Source organism: Phodopus roborovskii, unplaced genomic scaffold (genome assembly GCF_943737965.1).
Source record: "Phodopus roborovskii unplaced genomic scaffold, PHOROB, whole genome shotgun sequence".
NCBI lineage: Eukaryota > Metazoa > Chordata > Mammalia > Rodentia > Cricetidae > Phodopus > Phodopus roborovskii.
This window is the reverse complement of record NW_026125444.1, coordinates 9120045-9138518: the sequence shown is the minus strand read 5'-3', so window position 1 is coordinate 9138518 and position 18474 is coordinate 9120045. Positions and strand designations below refer to the sequence as shown.

Below are 18474 nucleotides of genomic sequence, written 5' to 3'. Positions count from 1 at the left end.
CTTTTTCAGTTTAAGTGCTGTGGTGTGGTATACTTCACTGACTGGCTGGAAATGACAGAGATGGACTGGCCTCCAGATTCCTGTTGTGTTAGGGAATTCCCGGGATGCTCCAAGCAGGCCCACCAGGAGGACCTCAGTGACCTTTACCAAGAGGTAAGATCAAGTATGGTCATCATACCAAGAGCAAAACTTCCCAAAGAACTTTTAACACTATTCTGATTACATTTTTACTTTCTGTGCAAATCTTTAGGCCTGAAATTTTTCTCTGATAAATGCAGCAACAGGAAAACAAAGTGAAGAAAAATGATCACTAACCACATTTTAACAAAGGAGCGTGAGAAAGACCTAGTTCCATCATTAGTTGCGTTTTCTTTTATTATTTTAAAAAAATAACCCTTCTAGTTGATTGGATTTTATACTTCAATGCTTAGAGCCTGTTTCTAGTGTGTTTTAGGGCTCCTTTCAAAGCACATGTGTGTGGATTGTGTAGATGAATGGATCTGTGGGAAGCCTGGGCTCTGTAGTTTTCAGGGATACTTTTTTAAGGGCCCTGATACAGGGGAAAGAAGTCTCCTGAGGAAAAGCCTGTGTGCTGCTCTTTGGTTCCCCCTGCTGGTAATAGCTGGTAACCTCAGTTTTGGTTTGCTGAAGCAGTTTTTCTTACTGGGTTTAATCATTTGGTGCCAAAATGTTTACATATTGTCTGTTCTGGGATTTATCCCAGTCATCAGTTGCCCTTTCTTAGGAGTTTTTATGCTCCTTTATATTTAATGATTGCCCAGTCAGTAATGGGATTAAATTGTAATGTAGTTGGGCTAGAGAGGTTGTTCCCTGGATAAGAACACTTACTGCTCTTCCAGAGAACCTGGCTTCAGTTCCCAGTACCCACTCTGTGGCTCACACCCATCTGTAACTCCAATTCCAGGGGATATGACTCCCCCCACCCCAGTGCCTGCATACACATGCATATATCTAAATTCAGACATACACACATATACATGGGATTATATAAATGAAAAAATTTCAAAGTTTTACAGTAGTCACTGGCTAAGTGTAGTGATAGTCATTAAATTGGATCAAGTGATTAAATTAAAATGTCATTACTGAGTTGCAGTAAGTACGTTTCTACCTGTGGTCATGTAGTCATGGGACACGCGGAACGCTTGGGGCTTAACCTAAGAATATGTATTTGTATTCTGTGTATCTATGATATGACTGTAATAATAAAACGTGTGGGTGTGCATGTTCATGCACACATGCTGTGCATATCTGTACATGTGCAGTGGCTCATACATGTGTATGTGGAGGCCGGAGGTTTATTTCAATTGTCTTTTTTCCACCATGTCACCTAGTTCTTTATACATAGGGTCTCTCACGGAACCTGGCGCGCACTGTCTAGGCTGGGCTGCTTAGCAAGCAATCCCCTGGTATCTGCCTGTCTCTGCTAGCCAAGTGCTGGGGCTGCAGATATGTGCTGCTGTGCTCAGCATGTATGTAGGTGCTGGGGATTTGAACTCACATTCTAATGCATGCATAACAAATAAATACTTTTCCCCCTGAGGCATTCCTTCCCACCCCCAGCCTCAGGACTTTTAAGATATATGCCTTTTATTTATTGTAGGAGAATTTTTATTGTTGTTGCTTCCCCCACGCCATGTTGTACGTTCATATTTTTTTTTTTTTTTTTAAGGCTAGCTACCGAAGTCAGTTGTGGAAATGCATAGTTTATACTGCACGTTAATTGATTGGAATTAATTTCAACAGTGCTGTAAGCTGAGTGGCTTCAGCAACAGAAACAGGATTGTAGTTCAAGGTCACTATGCTTGCACGGTGAGGTCAGCCCCTTCCAAGGCCCAGGAAGAAGGGCACCGTGTACCTCTCCCTCAGCTTCTGCTCTTGTTGAAAGCTGTCCTGGCCTGCGTTTTTCTCTTCACTTGGTATTTTTATGTGTGTTTCCGTCTCTGAACTTCCCCTGAGAGGTCACCTTGGAGCCCACCGTTCTGCAATCTGGGTTCATCATCACTTCATTACATCTTAAACAACCCAGTTGTCATAAAATCACATCCTGAACTGTGAAGAGAACAGATCAAACATAAATTTTTCGAGGCCATAGTCTAACCTATAACCAGAATTTTTGTGACAACTGAGTAACTCAGCTTGTTTACTATAAAAGATAATAATAATAATAAAAAACATGTATTGCAATTCCTCCCATAACTGAAAATATGGTGTTTGGCTTTGATTATTTTGCACATGTTAAGATTAGATGTAGTTGGCTTCAATGACACAAAGGATACATCAGATACGGTTAACTGAACAAAGCATGGTGGAGACAATGTTTCCAGGTCCCTCACTCAGTGTTCGTGCTCAGGTGGACTGCTCTGTTGTCTAGGGATTGTCCTAAAACATGATGAAATGCAACCAAGCCACAGTTTTCTGTGCTCCAGAACACAGGACTCAATATTTCTGAGAGCGTTACATAGAAACTACTGCGGAGATTTAAATACATTATAGCTTACTGCTGTTCGTTAAAAGAACATGTGATTAGGGCATAAATACATGTAGGCATGTGAATTGAATCCTATCACTGTTCCTAGTGTAAACTTTGCTCATTGGTTGGTTCTGACAAGCAGTAAGTCAGTATTGGAAATGACCGGGCTCCAGCCCAGTGATGTGGCGTCTGCCTTGATGCTGATGGTTAGAGCCATAGTGGCGATCGTAAGAATATAGTGCTGCTCGGCAACTGTCTTTTTTTTTTTTTTTTTTTTTTTTTTTTTTTTTTGCAGTGATTTTCTTCTTGTGAAACTCAATTATTTATATTTTTCCTCCAGAGTGGCTTAGATTATTTTTGCTAGTTTTTCACTTCATAGTGGGATGCTTTCTTTTGGTGGTTTGTTTTCAGGATGTCTAACGGAAAGGTTGGAGGAAGCCATATTGTTGCACTTGTGTAAACTGGTAACCCAGATTAATTTAAATATCTTCTTATTTTAGTCATAAGACCGTCAATCAGCTGGTCTGGGCAGTTATAAATCAATTTCAGACACAGACCTCTGATTAGGTAGGTTGTATCAGAACAATCTGCTTTGGCATCTTACAATTAACAACTGATGCTAATATTAGTAATGATAACAGTGCACAGTTATACGCATAATTGACTCTCAAAAGTGGATCATTTAGTAGCTTTATTGCTCAAGTACAATTAGGTCCATAATTAAGAGATTAGCATCCTGAGATCACCCAGTAACAAAATGGGTGCTTAAAAGAAGAAATAGTGACTAAGAACTGGGGGATTTGAGAGGATTCTTTGGAAGTTGAGGAAACTAAGGGGAAATAGTTTAGATATTTTCAAATATCTCAAAGTTCATAATTCATAACAGGAATGAGGCACACACAGGGTTACTCCGAGGACCAGATATTACAGGAAGGAAAGTTTGCATCAATGGGAGGAAGACCTTGCTTATCAACCTCTGTCCAATCCTGAGACAGGCTATCTTGTAAGATAGTGTCTCATCACTGAAAATATTAAAGTCAAGGTCGGATAGCCACGTCATTGAGGGCTCTAGAATGGGTTTTTAAATTAAGAGTGAATCTGTGCTAGATGGGCTTCAAGGTCCCTTTATCTCCCATATTCTGTAAGCCCAGAGATAAGTACTGGCTTTCTTCCTGTCCCCTTTCTTCAGAAGTCTGAAATCAGGGAAATAAATCACTCTCAACCATCTGGTGGCCTGCCTGGTTCCCTGACCCAATAATATTTTATGACACGTTTTGAAACCTGTGAAAAATGATAGGATAGAAATATAGCAACAACTGCACATTTTTGAAATATCCTTACCAGAGGTGCAGTTAGGTTGGGCAACACAAATCCTTGAATGTCCATAATAAGAGGCATACACACATGAATAAAATATAATTACAGGTGCAACTATCTCTGACTCTTACTTTGATTTTCTATATTCATCTACCCAAAATATTTTGTGATTGTCTTGAGTTCCACATGCATTGTAGAATGTTGTGAACAAGATTTTCTCTGATAGCTTAAAAGGGTAGTAATATAGACAGTTAGCAACAACACGAAAAAGAGAATTACAGAAAAAAAAGGAAAAACAGGTGTTAGTAAACACTTTGAAGGCTTTGAACTCAGTACAAGGGTGAGGCTTTTTTGGTGAGGGAGCTTCTTTGGATAGCATGAGACTATCACAACAGTTACTAGTTCACCTGAAACCAATTGGTGACAGGATCCAACTGGGCAAAGCTTGTGAAGAGTATTTTTTGGCTTAGGAAACTGCAGGTACCAAGATTCAGGTGGACTGAGTCAATGATCACCGGCTTCCTGGTACCCCATTCTTAGAAAGTGTTTGTGTAATCATGCCCTCAAATACTGGATGTTAGACTTCATCTCAGCCAAGCTTCAAAGTCAGAGTTGAAGTTAATGAAATTCAGCATGCTGCACATCTTGTTTCTCCCGTTACAAACGTGCAATGTTTGGGCTTGGTCTGGAGAAAACAGAGAGGAGTAGAAAATACGTGGTGTTAAAAAGTTTCACACAGCAGGGATCCAGGACCTGCTGCCCATGGGTGTGGGCTCTTCTTGGAAGAACTACAAATTTACACCATCAAACAAACTCACTTTCAGTATTTTGTGTGCATTTTGCTGATGAGCAGTAGTCATAGCTTTCATCGAATCTTTAAGGGCTTTGTTAGGAAGAATAACTGTAGTCCTTATCTCAGATGGGAAACAAACAGGCCCTTCAAGGGAACTCAAAGGCTTTTGTGCTCCATCTCAGGAAAAATCAGATGAAGCTTAACAGACTCATACCAGCTCTACTTCAGATGAACCCACTCAAAATGTCAAGCAAAGATGGACAGAAAGCCAAGTGAAACATGTCTAGAGACATGCATCTTTGTTTTGTAGTTAAAAGAGAGACACTTGCTAAAATGGATTGACTACTTCTCAAGAAAAGTAATGATCGAAGTGATGTATGTCAGGGTAGAAAAGAGTGAGACCCTTCATAGCAGGGTGCCTTTGGGGCATTTTTCCTTTAAACCCTTAGACTTTCTATAGTTCATGTGTTGCTATAAACCATGTATGATTATGGATCAGTGGTTCTCAACCTGTGGGTCGCAACCCCTTTGGAGTCAAACACAGGGGTCAAATATCAGATATCCTACATATCAGGCATTTGCATTATGATTCATAACAGTAGTAAAATTACAGTTATGAACTACCAACAAAAATAATTATATCACTGGGGGGGGTCACCAAAACATGAGGAACTATATTAAAGGGTCTCAGCTTGAGGAAGGTTGAGAACTACAGCTTTACATGGTAGTTTACTTCTTCTTCTCCTACCAACTGTGAATAAAGGATGTCAGAAAGGGCAGCAGGTATGGAGGGTTTTTCTGTTTCTTGGCTTTCAGGGCGTAGTGAACCTGGACAAAGTCTAGTGTGCAAAGATCTTCAAATACAACATGGACTGGGGACCAGGATCGGGGCTTAATTAAGAGCAGGTGAGCATTAGTGAATGGAAATTTACTAAAAGGAAACCTTAAGACCAGGGGGGATTTAAGCTAACAGGAGCCAATAGAGTTCTTGCTGATGGCAGACTAATGTGATCAAACTTTCACAAGGTGAAGGATGAGATATGAAGAATGGAGAGCTCTAGGTAAACCAGCAGAAGAATTCTTGCAAAAACTGGTCCATACAGATGGACGGACATGGAGGAGTGCAAAAGAACTAAGAATAACCCAGAATTTGGTTATCAGTCTGAAGTCTTCTTACTCTCATTAGAGTATTGTGTGATATATGGGCCGAGTATAATGAATTCACGCTGTTTATCACCTCAGAGATGCTGTGTGGGTCTGTTCTTGCTCATGTCTTCTGTTCCTGAAGAATAATCAAATCAATATACACTCTTCCTGAGATATTCCTGCCGTCCCCGCTGTTTGTTAATAACCTTCTCCTGTTAGCATCGTCGACCAGTTCTAATGATTAGCATTCTCTGTGTTTGGTATCATTTTGCACACATGACACCCTGTTCTAATCTTCTCTAGCATTTCTGTGCTGAGGTGGAAATACAACGAAGGTACAAGATGCTCTGGTGGGAAGTGAGTGTGGCCTTTTGTAGAGAGCTCTACCTACTGACACAGCCATTTGATTTTCACCTAGGTCATCCTATTCTCCGGTTTGGATGGGATTCTCCTCAGGACCAAGGAAGTCTTCACACATGAGGCAGACAAGAAATCAAGAGTGAGAATTACAGAGAAATACAGGGAGGGGAAGGAGGAGCAGTTTAGACCTTTGGGCAAGTTAGCCAAGTCACAATAGGGCCTAGAAAATGAAGTAAGATTTAGATCCTCTTGAAGGAGGGCACAGAAAGGAGCTGGTATGCAATAGGCAATCCTTAGTTGCCATTGTCTTTGTGCTCCAGACGTACAGTGGGAGGAACACATAGCAATGGTGGTATCTCAAGGGGCTTTCAGTCTAAAGGGTAAGTGGGTGTTACCCAGGTGAAGAAAGCATTTGATTGGCAGGTGTCAGAAAAGGCCATTTCCCGCATAGCCATGTTACAAAGTTAGAACTGATGGCAAGTGAAGAGAATGGCCTGTCACTGTGATGCACAAAGCAGGGCCTGGGTTATGAATAGCACCATATGTTCTGCTAGCATGCAGATTTTATACTTGAGTCTGTAATTGCCTAGTCAAAAGGCAAACGTGCTCACAAATTTAAGGCATTCCTATGAAAGGGAGGCTTAGGACAAAGTAGTCATGGGATACTGATTTATTAATAAGGAATCTCCACTGCCAGATAAACACACAGTGAGCCCCCTGCCCAGATGGTAAATGGTAGGCAGCTTTTCAGGCTCAGTGGTTATTTAGATGGAATTTCCCCAAGAAGTTTCTTTCTCAGGGTTCTTTATATAAACTCAGAGGTCTTCCCTCCTGCCTTTCTTCTGACTTCATTATCTCTTTCTAAACTGCCAGCAGGATCAGGTTGACTCTGGCTTGGGGTGTTGCCTGTTTTATCAAAGCCCCTGCAGGACCAGTTTGGGTTGTTTGCAGCTGGTGGGGGCCAGGCCTTTTATCTTCAGGCTTCACTTGATCTAATCTGGCCTGGAAAGCTCTGGCACTTTTGCAGCAGCTATACAAATGCATTGTTCTTTCCCTTCGCTGTCTTTCTTGACGCAGTTCAATTGCGAGTTTCCTGTTCCTTCTTCACTGTTCAAAAGGGCCACTTTCCTCCTCCGCTTTATTAATAGAGACTAGTAATGTTTGCCTGCACAGTGCAGCGCCTGCTGTATGAAGCTTTTATCGTGTTTTGGCCTGGGAAAGTATGTTACGCAGCAATAACTTTAGATCTGTCCTTGAAATTCATAATGCTGGTGTTATTAAAAAAGGGGGGGTGGGTGATTAAGGATCCTGTCCTGGGGTGGGAAAATTAGGTAGGAGACTGGTGGATAATTAGCGTGATCCTAGGGCTAGCATTCAGTGTACGGCATTGAGAATGGGCTGGAGGGAATGATGGTGTAAGTCACTTAAAATCAGGGACAGAAAAAATAGGTGGAGTCTGTGGTTCATGGCCATGAAGCTGCATGAGGCTTTGATTTGGACCCTGGATAGTTGAAGCCTGGGCTGAGGGGGTGGGGGTAGTTAGCTTCTGTCTGTTCCATTACTGAAATGCTGCCTTTAAGACTGTGGCTAGGAACAGGTTGATGCAAAACCCCAGGTCACAGAATGGAGCTCAGGAGGCAGAACTCAGCTGGAGATGTGGTTTTCCTGGGTGCCAGTTAAAGGAGGACTAGGTCAGAGGCTTGGATGAGGTAGGAGTTTGTTGCTTTTTCTTGGAGTAGACAGCTGGCTTGGGCTGCCAGTCAGCCCTGAGGTCAAGTTTGTTCAGGTGAGGTAACCTTGCCTTCTTAGTTACCTGTAGAGTTATTCCTACTTTCCTCAAGGTCTCTGGGCAGAAGGAAAGGATGTGAAATGGGATCAAAGCCTATTCCAGAAAGGCCTGCCTGCATGTTGTGGTGGTTTGGCTTCCCTTTTATGCAAGGGTTGAAAGTTATGTGGGAGGCAAAGGACAACACTGTTTCCTCACCAACCAAAGGGCCATGGCTGACACTGTCCAACACAGCAGCTGGCTGGTCCGAGAAGGACCCCAAGGGGCCAGAGAAGCAGGGAATATATAGGGTAGAGCAAGAGCAGTGTCTAGGAGAATGCAACAGTCTCAGGATTGGTGCCCTTCTGGGCTTGGATGACCTGACCTGTGTTAATTGGCCAACTGGTTGTTATGGCCTATAGGCCCTCCCAGGTTGCTATGCTCTACACGACACTGTTAGGCCATAATGTAAGACCAGAGCCATAAAGCACATCCAGAGTTCTGCCAGCTAACTTCTGATTGGTTCCTTGCCGCGCGGAAGGTATCTGTCCTCCTAGTGTCTATGGCAGGCCCAGCAAGGTCAGACATGGGCTGAGTCAGAGGCCTACATGTCCTTTCTGCAGCCTGTCATGGCTGCTAAAGCAGGGGGCTGGGTAAGGGTCCAGTCCCTTCACGGTAAAACAGCTTAAACTTACTCAAGAGAACTTTTACATGAAAAGGTAGCTTGAGCAAGGAAAACCCAAACACTTAGAGAACACTGTTCCCTGAAATACAATGAATGAAGTGTGTGGTCGTGGAGGAACGTGCCCAGCCCAAAGGGATACGAGCTAGTGATGTTCAACCCGAGAGGAAAGACGTCAGCAAGACATCCTTTGTCTTTGTTGAATTCCCTGGCAGCCCCTCAATGTGCAGCTGGACAACTGTCACTGGATTTCGACAGGGAGGAGGAGATTAGAAAAGAAGTTCTTAGGTTTTATGGCTTGCTTCAGAGGACCAGAAGTCTAGTATCTGAACCTGTACCTCACTTTGAGAGAAAAAGGTGGAGGTGGCAGGGAAAGGAGAGCAGGAGGGGGTCATGAGACTTCTGTAGTGTTTTTTTTTTTTTTTAAGTCAGCCTAAAAGTCCACTGTCACATTTAGGATAGGGTATATGCAAGCTTGGGTTTATCAAGTAGGAAACTCACTCACTAGAGGTTCTGAGTAAAGGTGTTGAAGGTGTTGCCTCCTTAAAGCCCCAAGACAATTCCTGCAGTATTATCAGCCTTTTGTGGGAAAGTAGTCCAGGCAGAGACCAGTTGATTTGGCCTCAGGTTGTAAGGCTTTGAGGGACTAAGCTTGAGTCTCCTTGTTTCAGAAGCTTAGGCTTAGATGTCTCAAGTGTAGGATATATGATAAGAGCAAGCTGAGTGTGTTCAAACTTCTCAAATTTCTTATCTGTTAGATAAGGTATCAACAGTGGGAAGAGAAACAGAAACCCTCCATACACCACTTGGCATGTAATAAACACACATTTTCAGTGCGCAGTGGTGGCTAATGACGCCGATAACAGCAATTTATTGAAGGGTTTATTGAATTAAATAGAAAAAGCAGTGATCTGAAGTCAGGCTTTCAACTTGGTGAGTGGCCATCATTTTGCTCACACAAACAGAAAAGGCTGCATCTTCTGGCTATGTGATTTTGTGCTAACTAAAGGAGAGTTTTTCAGGTTAAGGATTTTGATATTCTGCAGTTTCTCCTTCCCCCACTTCTGGTAGTTGAACAACTAGGGTAGATGTGGTAATATTTGTTTGTGATCTAACAAATAAATCTTGCCTGAAGATCTGAGTGCAAAACCAGCCACACTAGCTGGCCATAGAGGCACATGCCTTTAATCCCAGCACTCAAGAGACAGAGGCAGATGGATCTATGTGAGTTCAAGGTCACCCTGGGCTACACTGGAGTGAAATCAGACTAAAAGAAAAACAGAGCTCACACAAAGGTGATCCACACTCGGAGTGACACACCTATAATCCCAGCACTAAGGAGGTGGGGACAGAAGTGATATGGATGGGTGGAAATAGGAATGTAAGACGGGAGGAGACTGAGGCTCAGTGCAGTCTAATGTCTGGAGACAGATGCAGTCTGAGGACAGGATCTCCCTTTCTGTTTAAGCATTGGTGGAGGTGAGAACTCTCTAGTGGCTGGCTGCTTTTCTTCTCTGATCTTCAGCTTTAACCCCAACACCTGTATTTTATTATTAACACCAATTAGAATTAGTGCAATGGGTGGACAAATCACATTAGTTGGGGCCTACAAATAAACCCTAGTGTGAAGCAGGCATGGGACCCCTTCTGCTGTGGAAACCTGGGTATGCCTGTTGAGTTGTTAGATTAGTCTCTTTATATGCAGTTTTGGTAAAATTGCAAAATGGTCAGCAAAATCCATTTTTACACTTGGTAATTTTGCCTGTGTTCTATGGACATTATAAAGATTCAGTGAGCTATGAGGATCTGTCAAGCATTCAAAAATAATAAAGTAACTTCTGCATTCATGTTTTTTGTGCCTGGATAAACTCTACTCTTTAGAGGACAGAAAGTTTTGTCTTAGTATGCTGTCCAAGTTTTTTTCTTTAAGGAAGCACTTATTTCCCTGATGGGTTTAATATTCTTAGTAAGGAATTTTTGACCAACTGGTTCAACACCTATGAACTCATGAACTGATATCATTTAGTTCTTAGACTCTAAGAGAAAGAAAGCTGAAGATTCTATATTTTACCTGACAATTACCACAGTCATTTCAAACTTGAGAGCCACACTTACCATCAAAATCAATTACAAAAATATTAATGCTGTTATGCATGTGTTGGTGAGTAGATCTTACTTATACTTTATCTTCATAACCCTTTCAAGGCCTGTCTGGGTTCTGATGTGGCTTGAGACTATCCAATACTGAAAAGCCATGGGTGTTCTTCCAATTTTAGAAACTCATTTTGGAGATAGATCAGAGAATAATTTCAAGTGTATAATTTCCATAAGTGAAATGAGGCATCCTGATGTGCCTTCAAATAGATGCCAGGAAATGTAGAGATTCATGTGACTTTTTTCCCCCTCTCATAAACGTAGGTAGCATTGTTATTTATGGTTAATAGTTGGCCAGAATGTTAATATTGTAACATGGAAAATAGGTGAGTCAAGAAGTCTTATTCATAACTTTGAATTATCTGAGCCCTATTAGCATAGGGCTTACATGCCTTTATTTTAAGAAAAATCAACTCAGAATATTTTATCTGCAAATAATCAAATGAATGAAATTCAGTTCTTTCCTATGGTGAATAAAACTGAAACCTATTTTGCTTACTGTTTCTATTACTCACTCATAATAAGTTTTTGTTTACAACTATGCATCTTATGAACAGTAATACATCTTGCAAGCAAATAACCCAATTGTTTTGTCTAGACCTAGTGTCCTCTTTTTCAACAATTGAGGTTTACACTGGAAAAGTATAAACCTTAGTTTAGTGGCTCAAAATAAGTTCAGGGTTATATTCTGATTTAATTTTTTCAAGAGGAGTGATGCAAAAATGAAAACTAAATGCCAGCATTATTTCTGTGCCAAATTTAGAGTAAGAGAGGAGAGGAAAATGACCACACATGGAAGAATGCTGGTTTGGAAAGGTAATCTGCTCCTCTGACTTTAAGCACTTCTGGAAATGATTCACTGATATTCAGCATGTTTATTATGCTGCAAGGTTGTTCTGAGTCTTCAAAGATGTGTTAAATTGTGTGCACCTTAGAGAAATTTGTGCTGTTATTTATATGCTCATACTTTTGCCTTTTATTAAACAAAGAATCTAATAAAGCATATAAAATGCACTGTAGTAATAATAATGAATTATAAGTAGAGTTGAAAAGTCAAGGTGAAGGGAGAGGGAAAAAATGAGCAGACATGTTCAATATGAAGGACCTGTAGCTATGGTTGAGTGTCTTCCTGCATCTTAGCTTCCTAACAGACCCTGAGAAGGAGAGCTGCTTTTCTGCCTAATCCTGATGCTGGAAGAGCTAATAGTCTAATTTTTCAAAGGGAGGAAAATTCTGAAGTCCTGTTTTTCAAGTGGGATTTTATGTGTACAGCTTAGCTAGAAAGGTATCTTCAATCATGAGTATTTTCACCAGTTTAGAGATAGGTGTTCCACACTGTTCTTCAAAATACTTTAGTGGGATATACATAGAAGCCCAGGTTAGGATATCGCACATTGGCGAGTTTGGTGATCTGATTTTCTGGTACATAGACATGCCACTTTATTTTATTTCATTTGAAGAATCCATAGATAATACTTTTAAGAGGTTCTTGATGGAAAAACATGTAATATAGTTTTATATATTAATGGGCCAAATTTAAGGACTGAAAATTCTGCATTGTTTTAAGGGTGAACTTTGTGGACAAAATGACGAAGTGGTAAGATAGGTGTGTTGTTTGAAAAGTAGAGGACTTCAATAAGATCTCTTCTCTGAGTAAACTATGTTGTCACCTCAGGGAGGAGATCAAGTCTTTTCATGACCTCCTGGGTTAGAAGGAAATCATGTCCAGTCTAGTGGTGCAAAAATCCAAACTCATGTTTGATACTCTGAGTGAAACAAAATGTTTATTACCCACCTGGACCCAAACACATTTGTCATAGCCTTGGTTTTCTTAAAATTCTACTGCATTTTCTAGTTTTTTGTTTGTTTTGTTTTGTTTGAGGTTAAAAAGCTTTATCATTTTCAAGGTAACATTTACAAACTCAGCATAATTCAGAAAAAAGATCAGGACCTGGCCCTGGTGGTGCACAGCTTTAATTATAGCACTTGGGGGGCAGAAGCAGGAGGATCTCTGTGAGTTTGAGGGCAGCCTCGTCTACAGAGTGAGTTCCAGGACAGCCAGAGCTACACAGTGAAACCTTGTCTTGAAAACCAACTAACCAACCAACCAACCAACCAACAAAACAAACATCCCCCTACAACAACATCAACAACAACAACAACAACAAAACCCCAAAAGATCATTGGGAGCTGGGCATATATATTTGGAAAGCTAGAAGAAGCTAGGAATATCCCCATTAAGGATTAAAGTGATGCAGCATCACCTCTGTTGTAAGAAAGGGAATGTGCAGACCACAGAACTATAGAAAGGCACTTCCAGCACAGGGATGACAGGTCAGAGCTAGTTATATGGGCTACTTAACTCAGTTGTAAGAATGCATATTTAGCATTCAGGAGTCCTTGGGTTTGGTCCCCAGCATCACATAAACCAGGTGTCATGTACACAGCTATAATCTCAGCCCTCAGGAAGTCAAATCCATTCTCAGCTACAGAGTATATTCATTTAAGGACACTCTGGCCGGGAGGAGACCTAGTCAGAAGGCAAAGGAGCAGTGTGGGTAAGATTCACTATTGAGTTAGGGATATCCTTGTGTTAAAAGTACAGCTGTATGATTCCTTTAACACATTTTTATACTATGCATGTGTGCTTTTCTTCTCTCTGCATATCTTGTAATTCTTCTTTCCTTCTTCCTCCCTCCCTCCTCCTTTCCTCCCTTCATTATCCTTCTCTTTCCATGTATCTTTCTTTTTTCCTTCCTTTCTGTCCTTCCAGCTGGGCGTTTCAAATAATTTAAGGACCCCTCCACCTGTGCCATAAAAGTTTCTTGTGGTTGCTTGTTAACCTATTGAGTTTTCTGCACTAAGCTTGTAAGGTACCTGTTAGTTTTTGTTATGAATGGCCTTTGAAGTCCCTGCTCAGGTAATTCTGGGTCAGTTCTTGCATAAACAGGGATTTTCTTAGGTGATTGGAGCCAGGCAAGTCTTCTATCCTTTTCTCAAGGGCTCCCAGACCTTGAGAAATGATATCTTAGGGCCTTCTCAGGTCTGCAACAAGCTCATGTATAACCTTGGGCATGTGTGTAACTTTATAGTTCCTCAAAAATAGACAGGAGATCTTCTAAGCATACCGTGGACTCATCATTCTCCCACTGTGACGTCTCTTAAGCATTTGTTTGCCCCCGCCCCGATCCAATGTACAAATGTCAACCAGTACCTCTTGTAACCTCTGACCAGTAGACACTCTGATTGTCTTTGATGGACACTTCCTGGGGCAAAGCTGATGCATTGACTGAGCTCTAGGCTCACATAACAATAGCCTAGAGTTCCAGAGAATCACCAGATTGGATAAATAATGGCGACTCTCGTAGAAATTAGGCTTTAAACAGACAACTCCATCCTACTCTTCCATGCCCAGCATTCACCATGGATGTAGACTGCTTTATATAATTTTACATATGATCCCAGTTCCCTCTCCCTCCCTTCCTTCCTCCCTCCCATACTCTCCGACCCCTTCTCTAGTCCCATTCCCCACCCACTCCACAGGGAGGGTGATGCCTTCTAGGAGGAATCATCAAAATCTTAGACTGCTTATTTTCAAGACTACTGCAGAGTTGAGAAGAAAGAACAGGGCACATCCAAATGCTGCAAAGCTTTTTGCTCTTCTTGAAAGCCAGGTGCTTTCTGGAATAAATGCTGCCTACATTGCTGCAAACCTTTGTCTAATTCCCAGAGTTCTGGAAACATTGATTCTGACTGGTTCTATTCTGCTGTCATTGCTTGTGTGGAAGACACCACTCAGAAGTCTTACTGGGCCACTTGGCTGATGTTACTTATTTTCAGCCATGTTTTTAAAAACAACAGAAAGGGAACCTACTGACTTCCAAGATCCACCTCACTCTAGAACAGTCTGTGTTCACTAATGTATCTCATTCCGAGTGCATACTGGGTAATACAATTTACTGGGCCTTTTAAAAGCTAAACTTGATGCTGAAAAATATCAACACTGACTTCCCATAATGCCAAAATATGAAACCCAACAAATTGTACCTAACCAACCTCTGTTCTGCTTTACCTGCATATTTGAAGTAGAAATATTACTTCTTCTATGAGATTTCTGCCTAAAATGAATTATTTTAAAGTGAAGAGAGACTTGATACAAACAGGAAAAATATATAGGCAAAATATAAGTATCAGAGACTATTGAAATGGTAAAAATAAAATGATTGATGTATTTCAAAGGGTTGAGCCACCAGCATGGATATTTTCCGAACGCTTTGCTCTTTAAATACTTCATTAACTGTAGTCACCATGTTACATAATAGATCTTTTGAACTTAACTTTCCCATTTAATTGAAAATTTTGATCCTTCAATGATCCCTTTTCATTCTAAAACGTATTATTAACTAAATATTAAAATGTCCATACTAATTTTTCTTATGCATTGAAGACTCATATTTATACCTCAATACTGCAAACAGGAAAAAAAAATCAGCCCACATCACCCAAGGCTGTTTTATGTTCACTTCCTGAGAAACTTGTAGAATATGACACATATTTTTCAGTGATAAAGTTAAGGGTGGGTAGGTTTCCATTTTTATTAACTTTCCATGTGTCTGAAACTTAAGTGGTTTTGAATTAGCTGTTTCTAAATTATATATACCATTTGTCTGCTTTGTCTGGAGGATAGTGCCCTAATCTCTCAATAGCAGGTAGATATTTTGAATAGTGATTTCACTATCCAATACTGACAACCACTTTGGCTCCTGCAGGCAAGGGTTAAAACATCAGTATTTGTTGGTGACATAACGCTATGCTTTGGTAATTTTACAATCTTACAAAGTGTTGCCACTCTCTTTGTATCCACTGGCCATCAAATTTTCCATCTGCATTTAGTTGAGCTTTCTAATTCCTAAACCCTCACAGAGATCAGAGTTAGTAACTCCTTTGTTCTGGTTGTGTTCTAGACACAATCCTGAGAGTTTGTTCATTAATTCTCCCAACATCATTAACAAGCGGATCCTATTATATGCTTTCAGGTGAGAATACCGAAGCTTCAGCTAATTAATAATGGCACTACACTGTTCCACATAAAGATTATATATGAGCATTTTAAAGATGATTAGGCTCTGATGGAACACCTGAGTGGAACAGTTTAAAATGCTGTTGAACTTTGCTAAATTCTCTTGGTAATATGTGTTTTGGTTTTCTCCACATTATTTGTGCATGTCAGTGTGCGTGCTCATCTTTCTTGCTGTGGTAATAAAGACAGAGACATGACTACAAGTTGATGTTAAATGTTATAAATTCTTAAGCATTTTAAATTCACTTTTGGTATGATGGATAACCCTTTGTTTTTTGTTTTTTGTTTCTTTAAAGTTCTTATTACCAGGAAATGGCGGTTATTGCAGTGTGTCTGACTACTTTTATAAAATTTCTTATTGCTTTGAAGTGATGTATTATTGGAGTAAAATTATCAGCTAGTATATCTGCAAATAGAATAACTTCAATAAGATTTGTGAAATGATAAGTCATCCCACGTCTAGTTCTCATAGCCATGTGAATTCTTTTTGGACTCTGGTAAAGGAGATATAGAGGTGAACAATTTAAATATTTATGGATTTCCTTTTATGCAAGCGGCTATCTTTATAGGGTAAACACTAAGTCCCTTTTACTGGAAACCAAAAGCTTTCAAGGTTTTCAAGATGTGTTTTAAAATGATTCAGCTGTTCACCTTAATTTAAAATTAAATTCCTTTTAGCAGAGTGAATTATTTCTGAGCCATGTGCTCACCAGGGACGCAGGTCCCGAGAGACTAAACACTGGTTTCTCAAGAAGATGACAGGGCCATTCTTAGTCACTTAGTACTGTTTCTTTGGTTCTTTACCCTATTTTTCCATGTCAAGATTTTTCCCTTCTCCTTTTATTCATTCATGAGTACTGGGTTTACCCCATATTCACCTTCCTTCAACTATCCCCATTCCCTTCTCTCCATTCCTCTTAACTCCATGGCTGCTTCTTTAATTATTATTGTTGTTGTATAACAATATGCATGTGTAAATACAACACAGTGGGTCCTTTTAGTGTTGGTTACCCATCCTTACATGTGTTTAGGACTGACTGCTTGTGGTTGGAAAACCTATCAGCCTGTCTCTGGAGAACACAGGTATTTTTCTCTCTCTCTTAGAAGCCATCAATTGCTCTTCATCTAAGAGTAGGGCTCTGTGAAATTTCTCCTGCCCAGGCTGGGATGTCAGCTGGATCTGTCTTTGTGCAGGTCTTTTAAGACACCAATTTGTTGAGATTTCATGAGGGCAATTGCCTGTAATGTATAGATGGCAAGTATCTTGTAGCTGACATTCTGGTCCTGCCAATCTTAAAATCTTGCTACCCCCTTTCCCGAGATGTGTTCTATGCCTTAGGTGTAGTACTTGTGTTGAAGATGCAGTGTTGGAGATGGAGCACTCCACCGTTAGTTATCTGCAGTGGGATGAGTTGGGGGTTTCTGTAACGGTTTCCCTGTTCAGGTGAGGGATGAGAACAAGTGAGGTCATAGACCCTAAAGAGGGTATGATCGCCGTGTCCCTAAACCAAGATAATTTCCAGTTGCCTTCTAAACACCTTTCTTTACAGCCACAGACCGTAGTTCTCCTGCTGTTACTTTTGTTAACCTCCCCTCTTCCTTTAGAATTCTTTCCTCTTATATGGTGTAGATTGTCAGACTCTTTTCATAAAACTAAACACCAACAGTGATCCTGTTAACTTTTTTCTCAAATCAAATATCTGTGACCTGTATGGAACTTAATATAAATGTTTCAGATCCATATCTGGTAGGATAGGTGTTATAACACGACAGTAACACCCATATTAAGACCCTTTGTGCAGTGTTCAGACCTAGTGAGGAGACACAGCTCTATACACTTGCATCAGCATGTTTGGAAGTGGGCTGAGGGGATACTTTTGATTTTTAGGGAATGTCTCTGATCAAGTGAGGCCTTACTACAACTCAGCAATGAATAATCATGATAATAGTAATGATGGCAATAATAATTCATTGTTTTGAAATAATCTGGATAAATCTTGATTGTGAATGTGTAAACTATGGCCTTGAGCTAAATCTGGCCTGGTGCATTTCTGTGTATAGAACTTCATAGTAGCACCCCGCTTCTATACCTATGTCTATAGTCAGTGTCTATTTCTGTTTCACAGTGGCAGAAATATGAAGTTGCAATATAGACCATAAAGGCTTCAAAGCCTAAAATACTCTATTAGTCCTTGACATGCATACCAGAAAGGTTGCCGACTTTCTTTAGATCATAGTGTCTTAAACTGTGGCTCATGATCCCATGTGAGGTATTATGAACATTTTGGCAAAAGTTAAATCAAAGTCAATCTTGTAACGAATGCAAGGTGTTTCTAAAAGCACTTCTCCAAGTCACATCACAAGAGTCACCGCAGTTTTGGGTCTGGGCACACTTGTGAACTTTGTACTGTGCTTGTCAGCCTTGCCTAAAAGAGATCAGCCCAGATATGTGACTGTCATATACTACAAATTGTAGTACTTTTAATTATATTAAAAATGTGGTCTTTAAAAGTTGGTGTTTTAATTAATGAGTTTAGTTTATTAAAATTGAGTAAATGAGTGTTGACTTGAGACTCAAATAGGATTTCCGAGTTTCTGAAATGTACCTAAACATATTCCTGCTACTATGTATTTTATTCAAACCAGTATCCTTGGCATTGAAGGGTAAATAAAAAGATTGGTCAAC

At 40.4% G+C, this 18474-nt stretch overlaps 1 protein-coding gene across 1 annotated transcript in view; it reads left to right on the top strand.

Annotated features, from left to right (window-relative positions):
• The window catches only part of Tspan12 (tetraspanin 12), a 62244-nt gene that overhangs the window by 42550 nt on the left and 1220 nt on the right, over positions 1–18474 (top strand). Inside the window, exon 7 of the mRNA XM_051175733.1 lies at positions 10–153. Coding sequence (XP_051031690.1) covers positions 10–153 — 144 coding nt within the window. The remainder of the gene's footprint in view (positions 1–9; positions 154–18474) is intronic.